This window comes from Haliotis cracherodii, unplaced genomic scaffold, assembly GCF_022045235.1.
Source record: "Haliotis cracherodii isolate W230 unplaced genomic scaffold, xgHalCrac1.p SCAF_2, whole genome shotgun sequence".
In the NCBI taxonomy this organism is placed as follows: domain Eukaryota; kingdom Metazoa; phylum Mollusca; class Gastropoda; order Lepetellida; family Haliotidae; genus Haliotis; species Haliotis cracherodii.
This window is the reverse complement of record NW_027266275.1, coordinates 26875387-26895628: the sequence shown is the minus strand read 5'-3', so window position 1 is coordinate 26895628 and position 20242 is coordinate 26875387. Positions and strand designations below refer to the sequence as shown.

Below are 20242 nucleotides of genomic sequence, written 5' to 3'. Positions count from 1 at the left end.
TGTAGTGTGTCTCTGTACGACTGCACCATGCACTGCTGTGGAGGCTCCGGTCTCCTCCACCCACCAGACAGTGTTGTAGTGTGTCTCTGTACGACTGCACCATGCACTGCTGTGGAGGCTCCGGTCTACTCCACCCTCCAGACAGTGTTGTAGTGTGTCTCTGTATGACTGCACCATACACTGCTGTGGAGGCTCCGGTCTACTCCACCCTCCAGACAGTGTTGTAGTGTGTTGCTGTATGACTGCACCATGCACTGCTGTGGAGGCTCCGGTCTACTCCACCCTCCAGACAGTGTTGTAGTGTGTCTCTGTATGACTGCACCATACACTGCTGTGGAGGCTCCGGTCTACTCCACCCTCCAGACAGTGTTGTAGTGTGTTGCTGTATGACTGCACCATGCACTGCTGTGGAGGCTCCAGTCTCCTCCACCCACCAGACAGTGTTGTAGTGCGTATCTGTATGACTGCACCATGCACTGCTGTGGAGGCTCCGGTCTCCTCCACCCACCAGACAGTGTTGTAGTGTGTTGCTGTATGACTGCACCATGCACTGCTGTGGAGGCTCCGGTCTACTCCACCCTCCAGACAGTGTTGTAGTGTGTCTCTGTATGACTGCACCATACACTGCTGTGGAGGCTCCGGTCTACTCCACCCTCCAGACAGTGTTGTAGTGTGTTGCTGTATGACTGCACCATGCACTGCTGTGGAGGCTCCGGTCTCCTCCACCCACCAGACAGTGTTGTAGTGTGTTGCTGTATGACTGCACCATGCACTGCTGTGGAGGCTCCGGTCTACTCCACCCTCCAGACAGTGTTGTAGTGTGTCTCTGTACGACTGCACCATGCACTGCTGTGGAGGCTCCGGTCTACTCCACCCTCCAGACAGTGTTGTAGTGTGTCTCTGTATGACTGCACCATGCACTGCTGTGGAGGCTCCGGTCTCCTCCACCCACCAGACAGTGTTGTAGTGTGTTGCTGTATGACTGCACCATGCACTGCTGTGGAGGCTCCGGTCTACTCCACCCTCCAGACAGTGTTGTAGTGTGTCTCTGTATGACTGCACCATGCACTGCTGTGGAGGCTCCGGTCTCCTCCACCCACCAGACAGTGTCGTAGTGTGTCTCTGTACGACTGCACCAGTGGAGGCTCTGATCTCCTCGACCATAAGGAGATAAACCACAAGTAGCTACAATGTCGGACCTGTCGGGTGAGAGCATGTCTTATTTCTGATTTATGCCCACTTCAGGTATGTTGGGAGTCAGGAACATCTCAAGATTACTTTCTAAACTATAACTTATATCCTACCTACATTCTCAAGGCTACTTATGACCAATCTCTCCTGTTGACTTTACCACAGTTGGACAATAAATGGATGCATGCCTATGAAAGTTCAACAACACTTTTAAGTCATCCAACGTCACAAGATTGCTCAAATGTTGTGAAGGAGCCCTTCTGAAGAACCATGGTTCATATTTTGAAATTATTGGTTTAGCTTCACATGACACTACAAGGGATTCTGAACCCAAGGCTTTTCAATCCATCATGATGATAATGACTGCTGTTTATGAAGAGTACTTGGAGGGGTAGCCACCAAGGAAGTTTGTGAGTTATTTTGTGATTTTGCAGGAGACAATTTGCATTAGGACATGTACTGTTTGCCTAATTTTCATTTTCATTTTACAATCTATCTATTGTAACATCAACCAACATTGATTCACTCACTTGAAAAAGATAATGTAACTGAAAATGATGTGATCTAAAGCCTTGGTTATTCACAGTGCTTCAACAGTTTGAGGTGTTGGTGCTCGTACTATTACCCATCAATTTAAGTGTCAGCTGATCACCAATATGTTACAATGATGTAGCTAAAATATAATGAAGAAAGTGTTAACACCATTCATAAATCAAGGCAGGTTTGGTTCCACAGTGTAACATTCTTGTCAACACAAATTGATTATTGCTTACAGCAAACTACTGCTGCCTTAACTTGTAGTGGAAATGCTGTCTCAGTGGGCAGTGTCATGATTGCAACTGTCAGATCTAACAGTGTTCCTTCCCTCTTAGCATGTTAAGTCACAAACTAGATATATTTTTTAAACCTGAGCCTCAGTCTTGATGTGAACTTTTAGTTAAAAGGCTTGACTCCTCTCAGACAGTCAGGGGGCATTGGTGGCCCAGTCATCTAAGGCGCTGCGATTTGCTGTGCAGAGTTGCATCCCTTGAACACGCCAGAAACCTATGATTGTGGGTTCGAATCCTGGTTCGCCCCGATTAGGTTTCTAGGTTTGTCAGCACCATACCCGTGCTCGTGAGTTTCACCGAAGTGGTAAACATCTGAGACTTGCATCACTTCGGGCTTTCCTCCAACATCAAGCTGACACGCCGTGATATAACTGGAATACTGTTGAAAGCGGCGTTAAACCAACTCACTCACTCACTCACTCTCAGACAGTCAGTCATTGCTTGTGTAGCCATCCTGAGATGTGGTTACCTTTCACAGTACAGGATTGCCAGTATGATTTATTTTATCTATTTTCAAGTACTGTATTAGGGTACCTACAAACATAAGACCTGTGAAGAGCTGGGTTAGAATTGGTCTTCAGCAACTCTGATAATGCTGGTTGTAAGAGGCAACTTTGCTTGTCAAAAGAGGTGACTAACAAGATCGGGTGGTCAGACTCGCTTACTTGGTTGATGCATGTCATTGTATCACAAATGTGTAGATCGATGCTCATGATGTCAATCATTGGATTGTCTGGTCCAGACTTGACTATTTAAAGACATAGCTGGAATATTCCTGAGTGCGGCTTTAACAACAAACAAACAAAACCAACATGATAAAATGCTAGAATATTCCTGATCATGCTGATTGCAGCACAGAACATCATTCACTCATTCACACTGACAATATTAATGGTTGTGTTCAGGATTAGGATCACTGATCCAGTTTTGTATCATGGCACGTAGATCTGAAATAATGGTTGGTGTTGTCATACATGCAAGCTGTCTTTCAATACAAGACAACAGTTTCCTCTGATGGTCAGCCAATTTCCTGTCAACCCTATTCACAGGCACCCCGTGGGTATTCTGGGCTAGAATTGGTCGCCATCAATCTGTGCTTGTTGTAAGAGGAATAATTTAATGCAGCCCTCTAAATAGCGACCAAAATGTATCTATTGTTTGCCACTTGGTTTCCTAAAACTACACACTTAACTGGCGACAATAATTATTTCGGATATGAATAATGTTGACACATGTAATATTGCATGTTAAATGTTCTGGGTATTTTGTATCCTGTTGAAAATTGCATTTCCACCAACTTAAATCATTATTAATGTACAAATGGGAAATATTGACATTATTATTCAATGTACAATTGAATGCCCAACTCTAAACTTCTCACAATGAAATCCCTGCGAACATATGTCCTATCTCAAACTCTAACAGAGTCAGACTCACTCATTGGAATATAAAGGTTGGCCCCTAAAACTTACATTTGGCTCCTAAAATATTCATGTTAGGAGACACTAGGCTTTCTGGTAAAAAAACGAACTTAGAGGGCTGTGATAGATCAGGTGGTCAGGCTCGCTGACTTAGTTGATTGCATCAGCCCTGATTGAGTGAGTTGTTGCTCACAATATCAATCACTGGATTGGCCCAGTCTCAATTATTTACAGGCTGCTACCATATAGCTTAAATATTACCCAGCGTGGCGGCGTTAAACAACAGACAGACTGGTAGCAAAATGTATTTTTGGTTTAAGAAAGATCTTTTGAGGCTATTTTTTATGTATAAATTGTACTTGTTGCTTGGAGTCTTCCAGCTGAATTTAGCTCTTATCATTATTTACACTGTTATATGGAATTTATAAGCTAGGCTTACTAGACAAACAGAAATTTACTAGACTCAGGCTTTGGATTAGTGACTAATGTTACAGTGTAAGGCGACATTTTTTTTATTTCTTGGTTTACGAATGTGCTGCTCTTTCAAAGTCCAAATGTTAAAACGAAAATATAAACGAAAATTACCCTTTTTTAATTACTGCCCAGAGATCCAGATAAGCTGCGTATCTGCGTAAAATATGCATCAGAAATGCAGAAATATGCAGTAAAATAAAATCCAAGCATATCAGATACGCAACGAACATTACAGATACGCTACGAAAAAACAAACTTGTGCGTATCATCAAAATATTGTGAAGTAACCCTGTGTGTTCGATTAGCTAATCAGCATCTTATTTTGAAATTATAAACGGGCATTCCGTCAACCTTGCCAAATTCCACGATGACAGTTACATCATGATCATTTGCCATCACACTTTCTTGTGGAAGTATTGTGGTATTTTTGAGTCCTATAAAGCTCTCAAACCCACATGACAGTTTGCAGGGACTAGATGAATAGTGTTTTTAAATATTTAATTAAATACCTGCATGTGTAAAAACTAGTTGGTAACAGAAATTTGAATACCCAGATAGAATTACTGATACCCAATGATTTTAAAATGCATGGTTAAAATACCCACAACACCAAAAGCTTATCTGGAGCTCTGACCGCTGATCTTTTCGTCAAAAAGTTCAAACAAAAAAAGATTTCATTTCCTCGTTGAGCGTAAAGCAAAGGGAAGTCACTCTGATATTTCTCGCTGGGATCCTTCCCTAATACCATCAAAGCTTGTCAACGCAAAGCGGAGTGGTGACCAGTTTAACTCGTTTAACACTTGGCCCGTACACCGGCCAAGAGGCCACGATCAAGTCACCAGACACCGCAGGGTAGACCATCTAAGTCACGTCAAAATAGTTTATATTTTTATTAACCTACTTACATTATTTTTTATTTAAAACTAACTTTATTAAGTTGCTAATGAATGATTTAAATAATGTAATACACATAACTTTCATATTTATAAACAATCGTATTAATTACACCTTTCAAATAGTGTATGGCCAAACATGTAGTAGCAAAGATGTTTTACAAGCAGATAATTTCTTTGAAAAATGTTGGCTTCATCTATCACACAAGATTCTCTGGGAACTTGGTGTCACAGCAGTAATCTTCTGGTTGGCTCAGGTGTTGAAAGAGTTAAACGGCGTTCATGCTGCCAAAATAGCAGTGTCTTTCATGCATTTCCGCCCATGACATGAATATTGTTATATTGCCATTTGTGCACAAGCTGAGTGCCAGGGATATGATAAAATGTTCTTGAAAAATTGAGTTGTTTTAATTTTGTTACTCCAGAATATTTCTTTTATACCTACCTAACTTTTTAGGACAAAATGCAAGTAAAAAAAATCTCAGTGGGTTTCTTTTTTCTTTTTTAAAAAAAAATTGGCCTACGTCATTTTTGAAATGAGTTTGATATCCATAAACCAAGAAATAAAAAAAATGTCGCCTAACAATATGACTGTAAAATCCAATTGACTTACGCTTCGGACAAGTGGTTAAAGTTACAGTGTAACAACATGACTGTAAAATCCACTTGACTTACGCTTCATACTAGTGAGGGGCGGTCGGGTAGGCTAGTGGTTAAAGCGTTCGCTCGTCACGCTGAAGACCCGGGTTCGATTCCCGACATGGGTACAATGTGTGAAGCGCATTTGTGGTGTCCCCCGCCATGATATTGCTGGAATATTGCTAAAAGCGGCATAAAACCTCACTTACTCACTCACTCATACTAGTGACTAATGTTACAGTGTAACAACATGACTGTAAAATCCACTAGACTTATGCTTCATACCAGTGACTAATGTTACAGTGTAACAACATGACTGTAAAATCCACTAGACTTACGCTTCATACTAGTGACTAATGTTACAGTGTAACAACATGACTGTAAAATCCACTAGACTTACGCTTCATACTAGTGACTAATGTTACAGTGTAACAACATGACTGTAAAATCCACTAGACTAACGCTTCATACTAGTGACTAATGTGACAGTGTAACAACATGACTGTAAAATCCACTTGACTTACACTTCATACTGGTGACTAATGTGACAGTGTAACAACATGACTGTAAAATCCACTCACACTTTATCATATGTCTTTGTCATATGTCTATTTGGAGGGGTACTGAACATTTAGCTATGAAGAGCAAGGTAGTGTGAGCTTCTGTAAGGACAAAAGCAGATTGGTGGCAGCAGGTCAGCTGATGTGCAATATTCCAGGTTGTGAGGGAGGTACTGGATTAGTAGGGTAGGAAGCACTAATTGCAAGAACTTTTAACTTGATTAACAGAAGGAGTTTCTGATGTTCTCAACCAAGTTAACTTAATCAGAAGCAGCTGATGTAAGTACTTGTCTTTAACATACTTCAGCTGACGTCATGAGACGTCACAGCTCACAATTGCTAATATAAACACCAGATACATTTGGGAAATTGGGGAATTATCTGCTAAGCTTTTGGGCACCATTTGGCTAGTCTATTGGTAAGAACATTTGCTCATTTTGCCTAAGAAATGGGTTCGCTGCTAAAATGTCAATTAAATGAAGCCCTTCTTTGCCAGTTCAGCATATTTTTAAGCCTGCTTAGCATAACACCTAACTGTCTCTCTGCTTTTTGTTCCTCTCTTATACATTTCATCACAGAGCGTTTCTTATTGCGCCGAGAGAACATAGAACTCTGCACCATCAAAATTGTTGTCGCCACAGATCAATTTGGGATATTTATTCTTTCTATCAACTCTTTTTTTCTTAGAAAGTGATCTTGTCCACAAAAAAAAGCATTGCTAACAACTGAAAGGCTTTTTAATCCCATTAAGAAAATTTACACAAAGGATTTGATGTTTGCTGTATTGATTTCTTCAGCCTAAAAAGTCTTGGGCCTCCTCTCTAACATAGAGTGGGAGGACAGTGTTGATTTTAATGTTGTCTGAACAAAGAGGCAAATACAAGAAGTGCCTTCTTAATTAACGAGCCTTTGCCCCCACTGATAGCAAGATGTCTTGTTTTTTAGGTTAGTTGTAATATTCTTTACACATTACTGAGATATCACAGTAATTGGTCTGCTTTGAGGCGGAATGTTTCTGTAAATGCATGGCTGTCATTGTTCAGCGTTGCATGAGAAGCTCTTCTCTCTTCAGTTAGGCTAAGAGGATGAAGGCAGTGATCCAGTGCTTACTGGAAATAATTGTTTTTCCTTTATAATGACACAAAATAGTTTCTTGCTCAACCTTGCATGATTGATGAATGTAGAGTAAGTACTTATGTTCCAGTGTTTTGTGTAGCCATGAAGGAGAACAGAATTTTGAAATACGCTTTGGAGTATACGATGAAATACTCCCAGCTGCTGTTCTTTGGGAAGAGGAATAAGGTTTCCTTTAACTTGTAGGCCATGTGCTGTTCAGTCTCCTGGTGTCTCTTGCCTTGTATGTCCTGTACTGGAGAGTTTCCCTTGTTTTGAAGGTCGTATAAGTGAAGGGTTTTCACTACCTTGTAGGTCATGTCGTGAAGGGTTTCCCCTACCTTGTAGGTCTTGTAGTGAAAGGTTTCCCATACCTTGTAGGTCTTGTAGTGAAGGGTTTCCCCTACCTTCTAGGTCTTGTAGTGAAGGGCTTCACCTACCTTGTAGGTCTTGTAGTGAAGGGTTTTCTCTACCTTTTTGGTCTTGTAGTGAAGGGTTTCACCTACCTTGTAGGTCTTTTAGTGAAGGGTTTCTCCTACTTTGTAGGTCATGTAGTGAAGGGTTTCCCCTACCTTGTAGGTCTTGTAGTGAAGGGTTTCCCCTACCTTGTAGGTCTTGTAGTGGAGGGTTTCCCATACCTTGTAGGTCATGTAGTGAAGGGTTTCCCCTACCTTGTAGGTCATGTAGTGAAGGGTTTCCCCTACCTTGTAGGTCTTGTAGTGGAGGGTTTCCCATACCTTGTAGGTCTTGTAGTGAAGGTAATTTCTCTACCTTGTTGGTCTTGTAGTGAAGGGTTTCCCCTACCTTGTAGGTCTTGTAGTGAAGGGCTTCACCTACCTTGTAGGTCTTGTAGTGAAGGGTTTTCTCTACCTTTTTGGTCTTGTAGTGAAGGGTTTCACCTACCTTGTAGGTCTTTTAGTGAAGGGTTTCTCCTACCTTGTAGGTCATGTAGTGAAGGGTTTCCCCTACCTTGTAGGTCTTGTAGTGAAGGGTTCCCCCACCTTGTAGGTCGTGTAGTGAAGGGTTCCCCCACCTTGTAGGTCGTGTAGTGAAGGGTTCCCCCACCTTGTAGGTCATTTAGTGAAGGGTTCCCCCACCTTGTAGGTCATGTAGTGAAGGGTTCCCCCACCTTGTAGGTCGTGTAGTGAAGGGTTCCCCCACCTTGTAGGTCGTGTGTAATAGGCCTTTAAAATCTGAGGTTACCTCTTAAGATTCCTCAGCAAATATATTGCTTGTCAAATTAGAATTTTAATAGTTGTTGTAAGTGCAGCTGAGTGAATGATATATTAAGTTTACTTGACGTGTGTACAGGTTGTATGAGGACACATGTTAAGCTGAGCTTCTATCCATAAATTGCTGACGTCTTTTCCAAATATCACAAGCCAAATGAACACCCACATACAGAAGAATTATATACTTGCATCAAATGAGACACTGGCAATGATTGTAGGAGTTGCCTTATTTTCTTGTCAGTGTCAACTCTTCAGGGCTCCTGTAGCAAGGAAGATCATAGGTCCCCAACTTAGCTGACATCACAGAATGATCTCAGGAGAAAGGCTATGTGTGCCGTACATCACAGATCTGGACAAGAACACTGCTATCTTAGCTACTCTAGTTCTTCAGAGAACTATTTCTAGGAAACATTTCCTGTTGGAATAGGAACTAGCTAGTTTCCTGGTCAATTTGTGTCAGGAAAGGATTTTAGGATTAGGGAAAACAAGTTTTCTTAGATATGAGGTTTGGTGAGGTGAAATTGGGTTTAACGTCGCGTCCAAGATTAATGCACTTATATAGCGACATGCATGCACGTGTGTGTGTGTGGCTGCTTGTACTAGTCCGGACTGATGCCAATTTATAGTGCTAGCCCACTGAGATACCATGCCGCAGTTTAACATGAATACCCCACTCAGACACAGGAAACTGACTCCGAGCCGACCAGTCCTTCTTTTAGCCCCTTAATGCCAAGCGTCAGACAGGGTAACAACAAGTACCATCTTTTAACGTCTTCTGGTATGACACGGCCGGGGATAGAACCCCGGACCTTCCGCTCTCCGGGCGGAGGCTTTACCTCTAGACCTCTAGGTGGTCTTCTTAGATATGAACAATCTAAATGTCACTATGCCTTTAATAACTTGATTTATCATATAATGGGTAGGTTTCTCGGCAGGATAAAGCCAATGTATAAAAACGATATCCGTTGGGGTCATATGCGGATAGAGATGCAAATATCAAAGGTCAAGTAGGGACTACTTTCACTGTTTATAAACAAACATGGCGTCGCCCTTGTCATTAGGCGATCGAGTCAGAATTAACCATCGAGAATCTGTGTAAACCACAGGGATAATTGCTATCATTATTAGAAGAACAGTCTAATATACTGAAAATCAGTGTCTAACTGTGACGTAGCGAAGGCATTTTATAAGTTTTGGCAACTTTGGAGAAACAATTTTGCGAGGGCACGAGGCCTAGCCAAGCGGGATCAGTAGCCATATCTGTGCTTGTAGACCTCTGCGGCTTGATCGAGACCTTCTCCACAAATTAAAATAGTTGGATTTGGCCGAAATATGTTTGAATTGTTACCTTGTTTTGTTTTGTCGCTGTGTGTACATCTGACTACACTGCTTAACGTTATGACAGGACAGACCGACTGTCAACAACGTCTGACTGTGGCCGTGACGTCTCGTAGACTAGGTTTAGAGTAGCTTCCCTTTGACAAAGGGCAGTTACTCTAGCGGGCAGACCGATGGATTGCCGCGAAAGGCAATTAAAAACAATTGTTGTTTTGCGTATATGTTGCTTCGCCACTGTATAAGAAACATATTTCAGTTGGAACTATATTGCCTACTGTCACTGTCCGACTGACACACCACTTACCCTGTGACGTAATAAATATTAAACCCTATGTATTTAGCTCGCCAAGGCTCGCTAAATAAAATGTTTATTCCTAATGCAGGATATTTACCATCCCCAAACACACTCGTGTGATAACCTCTATATACTTGCCATCGGCCAGGGGTTAGTGTTCATTCTTATATTGTTTAAGATCCATGTATGATTTGGGTGGTATTAGAGCAGATAGTCAGTGAGATTATCGTTTCTGTTGTTTATAGATAGCATAGGGAAAGAATGAAATTTGCTTTGTAAGCCTGCCCATGAAGATCCGGGGTAGAATAGGTCTTCAGCAACCCATGCTTGCCGTAAACGGCGACTATGCTTGTCGTAAAGGATCAGGTGGTCTGAGGCTCGCAGACTTGGTTGATGCATGTCATCGATCCCATGGATTGATGCTCATGTTGTCAATATCTGGATTGTCTGGTCCAGACTCAATTATTTACAGACCATCGTCATATAGCTGGAATATTGCTGAGTGCGGTGCTAAACAACAAACAAAAGCTTTGTAAGCCTCAACTCACAAGTTGTCCTAAAGAAGGTAATTCAAAATTGTGTTGGAAATTGTAAAAGATTCTGCTGTTGGGTAGGGACCCTCCAAACTTTTTTTGTAACATTAGGGTTATGAATTTTATCCATAATTTCTTGTTTCAAACGCTGAAAATGTAGAATGCGATGTCCAGCTGTCGTGATTTCATCGAGTAGTGAATGAAGGTGATATCCTGTGATGGAGAATTATGACGTTGATGCCACTTGTGTGCAGTAAACACCAGTCATGCTTGGCCATTGCTCGGGGGGGGCTGTCTGTGAAGATGGCACCACGATGATGCTCTCTTATTCGCTCCAGGCTCAGACATGATATCCTCAGGCATGGTGCACACTAATTGATTCTGGTTATGGCAATTTAAAGAGTTGAGGAGCTTTGGGAAAAATTGTTAATTCTGAAAGTCGAAAGAAATTGTTCTCCATCATGTGTAATGATGTTTGCACTGACCTGGCTGATAGTTCATTGATTATCATTGCTGCCAAAGGATAATATGTCATTTAATCAGATCAACCTTTGCATTTAAACATTTTGCCATTTGCCAGGTGTCAGTCTTTCATTATAGTGGCTCACGGCCTAGAGGGATTGCTATGTTTGTGTGTTAACACCCCATTCAGGGTCACAAGTGGTGTCCTGTACCTCCCACCTGCTTGAGGATGACAGCTGGAAAAATTGTCACTTTTGCATGGTATAAACGCTATTGTAACACTCTTGCACTTGTCTGACTATAACAGTAAAATGAGAAAGGATGTATTCATGTATTTTTTCCACAGTGCCTATTTCCAGCTACATATGTATATACATGTTCTAGTATTAGGAGGTTGTGTAGGGTAAATAAAAATGTTTAGTTAGAGGAAAAAGATTTTATATGCTTGCTAGAGTTGTGAATAATTGGTATTTTTCTCTTTTTTTCCCCTCTATTGAAACTAGTCTAACACAGATAATGTCTTACTGTTGGTTAAAATACTAACACAGTATGAAGATCTCATTTAGAAATGGTCCTCATTCTGCGTAAGAGTCAAACTAGCGGGATCGGTAGGTCAGGCTCGTTGACTTGCATGTCATCATATCTGAATTGCATAGGTCGATGCTCATAATGTGACTGGATTGTCTGGTACAGACTCTCTCTATTATTACCGATAGTTGTCATAGAGCTGAGTGCAACAAATATTGTCACCTATTGATGTTTGAATTTGTCACCTGTGTATTGTCATTGGGTCAGCATCAAATAGTTGTGCTGCATTGATAGTTGGATCGATCATTATATCTGTAAATACTTGGGTGGATGGTCAACAGGAACTTGGTCACAGGCTGGTCCAAGTTGCTGCAATTAGCTCTACAGAGTTGTGTCCCATAGCTGTGCTTGAATCCACTTGATGTGGGTTTGCCCTAATATTAGGTGAGGTGAAATGGAAACGTCGTGTTCAAGATTATTCCACTTGAATATATAGCGATATGTGTGTGTGTGTGTGTTTGTGTATGTGTATGTCTATGTGTGTTTGTGTGTCTGTGTGTCACTGGACTAATGCTAGTTTTATTGTGCTGAGCTGCATACCAGTTTAACATTGATACCCTAATCAGACCCACTAGAAACTCCTAGCCGACAAATCCTTGTTTTATCCCCTTGATATCGAGGGCAGCCAGGGTAACAACAAGTACCATTTTTTGATGTCTTTTGGTATGATACGACTGGGGAAAACAAAATGTGAAAAGTCTAAAATGGTTATCCATGCAGTAAAATAGATATATTACAATCATTTTGTTCTCAAATAATGACATTTGACAATCGATTTGTCTGTAACCCTATCAATATATAATATTGTAACATTGGTGTGTGGACTTATATAATATGTTGAATGTTTATTTCAATGTACAAATTGAGCTTTTCTGAAATTAGACAAAGTAAGATTATCTTAATAAATGAGGGTACTTACTGTTAGTGTTGAAAGTAGTTATTGCCTTGATAAGACCCCATGAAAGGCCATAAAAATGTCTCACATTTGGTGGCTCCAGTTTGGTATGCATCATGGTACTTGAGACAGCTAGTGCACACCATTGGATTGCCAAGTCCAGTCCTGGTGAAGTTGCAACCTCAAATGCATCAAATACACATGGACTTGATTAGAATGTAGATAAGATATAACATTGGTCTGAAGGAGATGACCAAGAACTCTAAGTAATATATTTTCTGCCAAAGTTTTAATGTGTGCCCCGACTACATGAATGAAATGTCAGTATCAGGGGTTTACAGTTTTGACTGGAAAGAAATTGTTTTATGTGTGATCAATATCTTATTTGATTTTGAGTTTTTGATGAAAATGTCTACACGGTTCAGTTCCAGAGCTTGGTTTCAAGATGGCCGTAATCCATCAGCAACTATTTTACATCGTTAATGTTTTTGTCGGTGAATATAAATCATCATCCTTATTGATAATATGCCAGGGTTTCATTTTACACTCTATGATCAAAGTTCTTTTCCTTATCAATGAACATTCAAACCAATTACTGTTTCTTGTTTCAGAGTCCAAGTGTTCATCCTGACTGCCTGTTGCCAGCGTGCTGAGCAGCTGTATCTGGCATCCCTTGGTCACCCTCCTCACCATCCTCGCCATCATCTTCACTGGTGACCACTCTCGTGGTCATCTCCTGTGGTGGCCACTACCTGTCCATGGTCGGTGGAGCAGCCAGGGTGTGAGTGGGACTGAATGTTGGGGCTGGCTATACTCTCGTGTAGGTGCCTCAAGCAGCCGTAGACAGATTGCAGAAAGAAGTGAGTCATGATGTTTGTCGCCTTGGTTGTTTGTTGTTTAACGCTGCACTCGGTTAAATAACGCGTCCTGTAAACATCCACTCAAGACCATACACACCAGTGATTCATATTGTTTGTTTGATGTTTTGAGCGCTGCACTTGTTAATATTCCAGCTGTATAACATGGCATGGAAACAATCCAGTCAAGACAAACAAACCTTTGATTGATGTTGTGAGCAACGTGCCGCATAGTGGTTACGACAACACGCCGTGAACCAAGTCTGTCCACCCAATCCATTATGTCAGCTGTTAGACCATCAGTGCTGAATATGGTATTATGAAGTGGTATTTGAAATGGTTTAGTTCCTGTGAATACCATAGATCTACCTCTGTTACATCATTGCCATTATCCTGTATTTTGGTTATCAATGTATATTTTGGATGGAAATAATTTGATGAATAATATAGAAATGTTTGTCTTAAGATAACAAGTGGTCGATTTGTTTGGTGTCATTTCATTTCTTTTCTGTTAAATTCAAAATTTTACATGTCTGACACTGACCATGCTGACCCAATTCGGAGATGTGACAATTATGTACCGAGTTGCATCACTGGATTTGGGAGGCAAAAGTGTGAAACTGAAGCATTGCTTCATCTTGTTGCAGGTGTGGCCCCTCTGAGTTGCTTGATGAGGGTGTCTGTGTGCCGAGTGTGTGTGTAGCTCTATCTAGGAAATGAAGTATACCTCTGTACCAGGACCTCCAACTGTCAATATGGCTGAATACAATGTAAGTAAAATATGTTTACTTGGCATGTTTGAGGATTGTTGAAAGATGTCACACTTATTTGCACACAGGTTGAATTCACCCTGGGCAAGTGACTTACCCAAATAAATTTAAACAATATTAAAAGGAATTTTGAATAAAATTAATCAAATAGGTTACAAACATAAGTCCAGATATGCAATGAACACTTTTATAACCGGACAGTGTAATTACAAGATTACATTGTATACTCCAGTACGGATTTGTTGACATGGTATTTCCAGTGTTACATGCTCAGGGTAATGTCTTTGCATTGGGGGAAAAAAACTTCAAATCTCATTATGGCGTGTTTAATGCACCCCCTTCTACACTGCTGTGTTGTTTTTTTAAAACAAAGTGTGCACTATACTCAAGAAGATATGGTAGTTCAATGTGCCTCTGTTCACCCAGGTGGATGTTAAAACCCTCTGGCGCCCGTTGGTAGCTTGGGTTGTATACTCCCCAGGGATTTGAGAATGACATCTGGAAGGCAAACATATCCACTGGTCGGGAACAAATAAACTGCATTTGAGCAAATCCTAGTACCTGGATAAGTAAGGTATAGAAATGTATAATATAATTATAATAAAAATTGGTAACAGGATCGAGTGGTCAGACTCGCCGACTTGGTTGCTTGCTTGCGTTTCCTTGTATTCTGAAGGCGTGGATCATTGTGGACAATATTGATCACTGGGTTGTCTGGACCAGACTTGATTATTTTCAGGCTGCCATCATATACTTTGAATATTAGTTTCACAATAATAGTTCACACTGCTCCTCCTGCGCTGCAGTTAACTGCTTTTTGTTATGGACCTGGGAATCCATTGATTGCTAAGCAGTGTAATGAGTATTGGGCTAATTCATTTAGATTAAAAGTACTTGGAACAGCTTATATTCAGCCAAATCTCCCTAATCAAGAAAGTTGTCAGTCATTTGCCCTAGCCTCATGTTTTATAAACTGCATTAACTTGTTAATACTTGGAAGGTTTCTGCCGTGTTGACAGCTATGAACTATAATACTGCGTTGATTTCTTCATCTTTACCTCGTGTAAATAAACGCTTTCCTGCAAGTACACGCTCGGAAGCTGCGCAATTTGAAACTTTTGTTCGAAAGTGACTTTGGTATTTATTATTGTCGTGACTTTCTTTATTTTGGGGCCAGATCTATACCAGTCTTATTTGCCACACAGTTTTACTGTAAAGACAGTACGTCCCTTGTAATCTGGAGGGTACCATTTTCTGTGAAATGAAAATTCCAGAGTAGTGTTTCATTGGTAGGTAGTAATGCACCTCTAGCTGTATGTATATATGTGCATATACATATTCCCAACTGTATTTGACCGGAAGAAGAGGTAGCAGTTTAACATAAGAGCAACAAAAACAGAGAGGAACATATTTTTTGAAGGGTTTTCAAATTTTAATATTTTTGTGTTTGAACTTTATTATGAGAGCTTTAAAGAAACAATAAGGTTCCCTTATTATCAGTTGAAATAAATTTGTATTATGATATGCTATGCTCCTAAGTTCTCAGTTTCTAATTTCCAGTAACTTTGTGTAGCTGAATTTTATTTTTGTTTCCTGCATCTTGTAATATATAATTGGTATAGATAATCTGTATTTTGTGAAATTAAGAATTGATCTTGTCTTATGAGAATAAATTCAATGGACTCATGCAAAAAAATTTTGTCAACAGAAATAAGGTCATTTTCTCATAAGAAATGAAGAAAGCTTGAGCGAACTGAAAACCTGACCTGCCGAGGAGAGTGTTAATACTTGCATATATACATTTAGTTTGGTATCATGTTTTGTCCGATTGTCCAGCCAGAGCTTGCAGCTCCAGACTTCTTCTTGTCGGCCAGCCTCACTTTCAGACTTGAGTAATGTGAGTCGTGCCACATAAGGCTCACAGGGGCTTAGTGTAAGCATATTGAGAAAAATCAATGTAATTTCCTTGCCTTGCATTTAATCACCTTGTAAGTATGGTAAGGAATAGGTCAGCAGCTCATTTACTGGAGGATTCTGAAGGTGGTGACGAGTGATTGGGACAAGTCCTACGTGTTGTGCCTGCAGATTTCACAGATTAGGGCTCAGATGGTACATAGGGGAAGTCGACTTTTGATTTCACAGATGATGGGGATAGCTAAAGTCATTGTTATTTCAAATAATAGGGATAGAGAGAGTCACCATTGCTGTAAGGAAAGGTAGAAGACAGAGGGCAGGGAGGGTAGAAGACTTGTTGTCCCAGAGGGTAGGCAGGGAAGAAGACTTGTCTCAGAGGGCAGGGAGGGTAGAAGACTTGTTGTTCCAGAGGCTAGACAGGGAAGAAGACTTGTCTCAGAGGGCAGGGAGGGTAGAACTTGTTGTCCCAGAGGGCAGGGAGGGTAGAAGACTTGTTGTCTCAGGGGGCAGGGAGGGTAGAAGACTTGTTTCAGAGGACAGGGAGGGGTGAAGACTTGTTTCAGAGGACAGGGAGGGTAGAAGACTTGTTGTCTCAGAGGGTAGGTAGGGAAGAAGACTTGTCTCATGGGGCAGGGAGGGTAGAAGACTTGTTGTCCCAGAGGGTAGGCAGGGAAGAAGACTTGTCTCATGGGGCAGGGAGGGTAGAAGACTTGTTGTCACAGAGGGTAGGCAGGGAAGAAGACTTGTCTCATGGGGCAGGGAGGGTAGAAGACTTCTTGTCACAGAGGGCAAGGAAGGTAGACTTCTTGTTTCAGAGGGCAGAGAGGGTAGAAGACTCCATTACTGTCTCAGAGGTCAGAGAGGGTGGAAGACTTGTTGTCACAGAGGGCAAGGAAGGTAGACTACTTGTTTCAGAGGGCAGAGAGGGTAGAAGACTCCATTACTGTCTCAGGGGTAGAGAGGGTAGAAGACTTGTTGGTACAGACAGTAGGACTGCAGTTCACTTTTCAAACTATACATATTGCAATATATTGTCTGTGTTCCTTTATATTGGGTAAAACAAGTTTCATTATTATTTATATCGTTTAACCTAAAATATGCACAGAAATTCATTGACAAATGATGTTTCCGCCTGAAATTGATTGTTAAAACTGGGGAAATGCAGAAGTGATTTAGCTCTCATGATGCTATCTCCCCTGTGTCCATGACTACAAAATGGGGGTGACTGACCATACTGTGTTTGAAATCATAATATTCACTTTTGTATGTAGCAAATGAATCTGCAGGTACAATCAGGCCAATCACTTTCAAACACTTTGGCTTCCAATATATTGCAATACGTATCGTAATACGGTACATTTCAATACGTAGCACAATACAGATACATGTTTAACAATATATTGCAATACAATTTTTGCCAATATACAGCCCTTGCATTCATCCACTCATTCCCTCACTGAAGACAAGAGGACATGTATGGCCATGTTGACAATGTAGAGTTGCCTCCCCTTTCGATGCAGGAAGCCATTGATTGTGGGTTCAGATCCGTGATAAGATATGGCTTGAGTATGATCCTTGCATCATCAGCCCCACCATGACCCATGCTTGTGGGTTTCAGGAAAGCAGGTAAATGTCAAATACCTGCATGACGTTGGCATTCCTTCTGCAGCAGCTGACAATGTCTGTAAAGCAAATTTTAATAAAAGTCTGGCCTAAGGAACTACCGTATTTTCTTGAGTATAGTGCGCACCCATGTATAATGCGCACCCCCCTCTAGCGGGTTTAATATTTTGGAAAAAAAGAAATTTGAATATTATGCGCAGAAAAAAAATTACACCGTACCCTTTCAGCGAAGTCTGGCAAACGAATGGGTGATGAGAAACTTCGTCAGTACAAATTCGAAATTTGAGATAAAAAATCACCAGACTTGTTTATTTACTGATTAAATAGTATTTATTGTTCTGCTAGGCATTGTTTTATATCTAGGGAAGTAGTATAGGTATATGCTGATCGCTATTCCCGGGTATTATTTTTTACATGGAACCAGTCTGACCAGTCACCGTCAAGGCTCAAGCTCAGGCTCGCGAGAATTTCATGTTGACATAGAACTGTCAAACAAAAACAAATATGACTTTTAACGAGTCAAAGTATGTCATTTATGATATATGTATCCATTCTCTGTCACCTAAAGTTTGTTTCAAGGCGTCAATAGCGGTATTCTGACCGTGGTTGCTGTTAATAACGGTGAGTTGTGCGATCTTACGGGGGACTTTCTGTGCTAGCAGTACCAGTACATATTTCTTGAAGCTTCTGACTTAGTTGAAAAGTTTGGCAAGCAATACCAGAATTGTAGAGTCACAATGGCTACTATAACAACTTCAAAGGTAATTTTGTAGGCATTGATGGCAATGTGCATCATTATGATATGTAAAGAGTATAAATATGTGTATTAGTTGATAAAAAAATATTTTGTTTTACATAGGAAAACCTTGACCTCATTGTTTTGTGTTTTTATGTCCGGCATTTTGATTTTCTCAAAATTGGCTGTCACTTACACAAACATTCATTGGCATCAACAGATAATTAAGTAACCTTGACTGGAACATAAGTTTGTGCGTCTACGACTGATACATTGTCAACATGATGAAGGGCAGGCTGCACTGCAGCAGTCTCAGGCCTGCCTATCTGTTTGATTGAAAAGAATCATTATTGGAATTAATGTAAGCAATATCATGTGTATAGCTACACATCTTCCCAAGGCAAGGGAGTTAACTGACAATAAAAGTCCAGTTTCCACCCTTTGGCTTTCCGAACTAGGCTGGTATTAAGGAGTTCCATTTTAGCATCGGCAAACAAACACATTTGGTCATATCCCTTAAATTTCGCATTATGCTGAACAACAATAACACTTACTGTTGCCACAGCATTTGAAACATGGCTGACAGGAGTGGAGAGAAACGGGAAAGTGTTTTAATCAGTGCTTGTTTCCAGAGAATGTAATTCTTATTAAGAAGTTAATGCACATTGAATGTAAAGTATAATTCCCCTTCGATACAGATTATTCATTTTCATCAAAAATGTATTTTGTATGCATTATCGATGTATATTGATGGGAGTCAAATGGAAAACTTATGAGTCATAGAGCTAGAGAAATTACTTCGCCCATAATTTCATTTGCTGTTAACGTTTTACTGCTAGATCTTGTATTTGCCCTATAATTGTTGATATGTAATAACAGGGCTGATAAAAAATTCTCTCAGTAAATATCAACAGTAAGGAATTTGTTTGTGGCTGAATGGCACTTAAACAATAATATTAATTTATATGTATTTTATTAACATATACCATTGCCAGATCCCAATGTTTGTGTTTTGGCTACCACTAAGTTACCAAGATTGTGGGCAACTGATTGGCAGATGGGCGAGATGTCGGACATCTTTCAGCGTGTTCGGGGACCATACCTGACTACTGCCCATTTATTTGCAGTAACTGATACCAGAATTCACGCCTCCCACTTAACAAAACAAATGCTGATGCATTTGAATACTTGCTCAATGCAATGGATTTTATGTTTTATAGTCAAAATTTTGAGTTGTTCTAACCTAAAGAAATTCCTTCGCGTGTCGCTTAGTTGTTTATCGCAGCCATTTCCAGCACGCTGTTTTTCCGGAAAAGGCGTTGTCATTTAACTATGATCGGCTTTTGACAGATACAGCCAAAGTTATTCCGCTGCATTTGACCGAGCTTCCCATTGCAGCTGTGCACATATTCCTCTAACAACCGCTGTCAGATCTGATAGTGTTTCTTTTCGTTCACATAATAAATACATTTGGTTCCAATGCGGTAGGTTTGCTACCAATATGCCTTCATTTTAAACTCATTCAACGCTTTTTATTCAAATAGATAGGAGGGCCTGAGTCTAAGCAGATATTTTGAAGTCATTAATATGTGTTGTCCATGCAATAACAAGGAGTTGGCACTGGTCCATCTTTGTAATAGTGAGGCTGTAAAACCCATGAAAAGTAAGTGAGGCATGGACACTCTAGTTTTCTTTGCCTTGTACAGTGGTAGTACTCGAGACTGGGAATCACATCTACAGTTTGGTTATAGCTTGGCTGAAGTACAACCAAACTGCATCAACAAACAATCTTGATCAGGTAGTGGAATCTCATCTTGAAGGTGTTTACAGTTAGAAAAAAATAATTACTCATCTACACATCTATTAGAGTCGCTGTGT

At 40.5% G+C, this 20242-nt stretch overlaps 1 protein-coding gene across 8 annotated transcripts in view; it reads left to right on the top strand.

The window, feature by feature from the left end:
* LOC139467906 (protein FAM13A-like) overlaps positions 1–20242 on the top strand; it is a 95498-nt gene that overhangs the window by 22988 nt on the left and 52268 nt on the right. For 7 of the 8 annotated variants that reach the window (XM_071249463.1, XM_071249451.1, XM_071249455.1 and 4 more), the window contains exons 2-3: positions 13076–13324; positions 13969–14091. In XM_071249463.1, coding sequence (XP_071105564.1) covers positions 14038–14091 — 54 coding nt within the window. In that variant the 5' untranslated portion in view covers positions 13076–13324; positions 13969–14037. Of the gene's footprint in view, positions 1–13075; positions 13325–13968; positions 14092–20242 lie in introns of those variants that run through there. The other variant, XM_071249461.1, reaches the window with a different exon arrangement.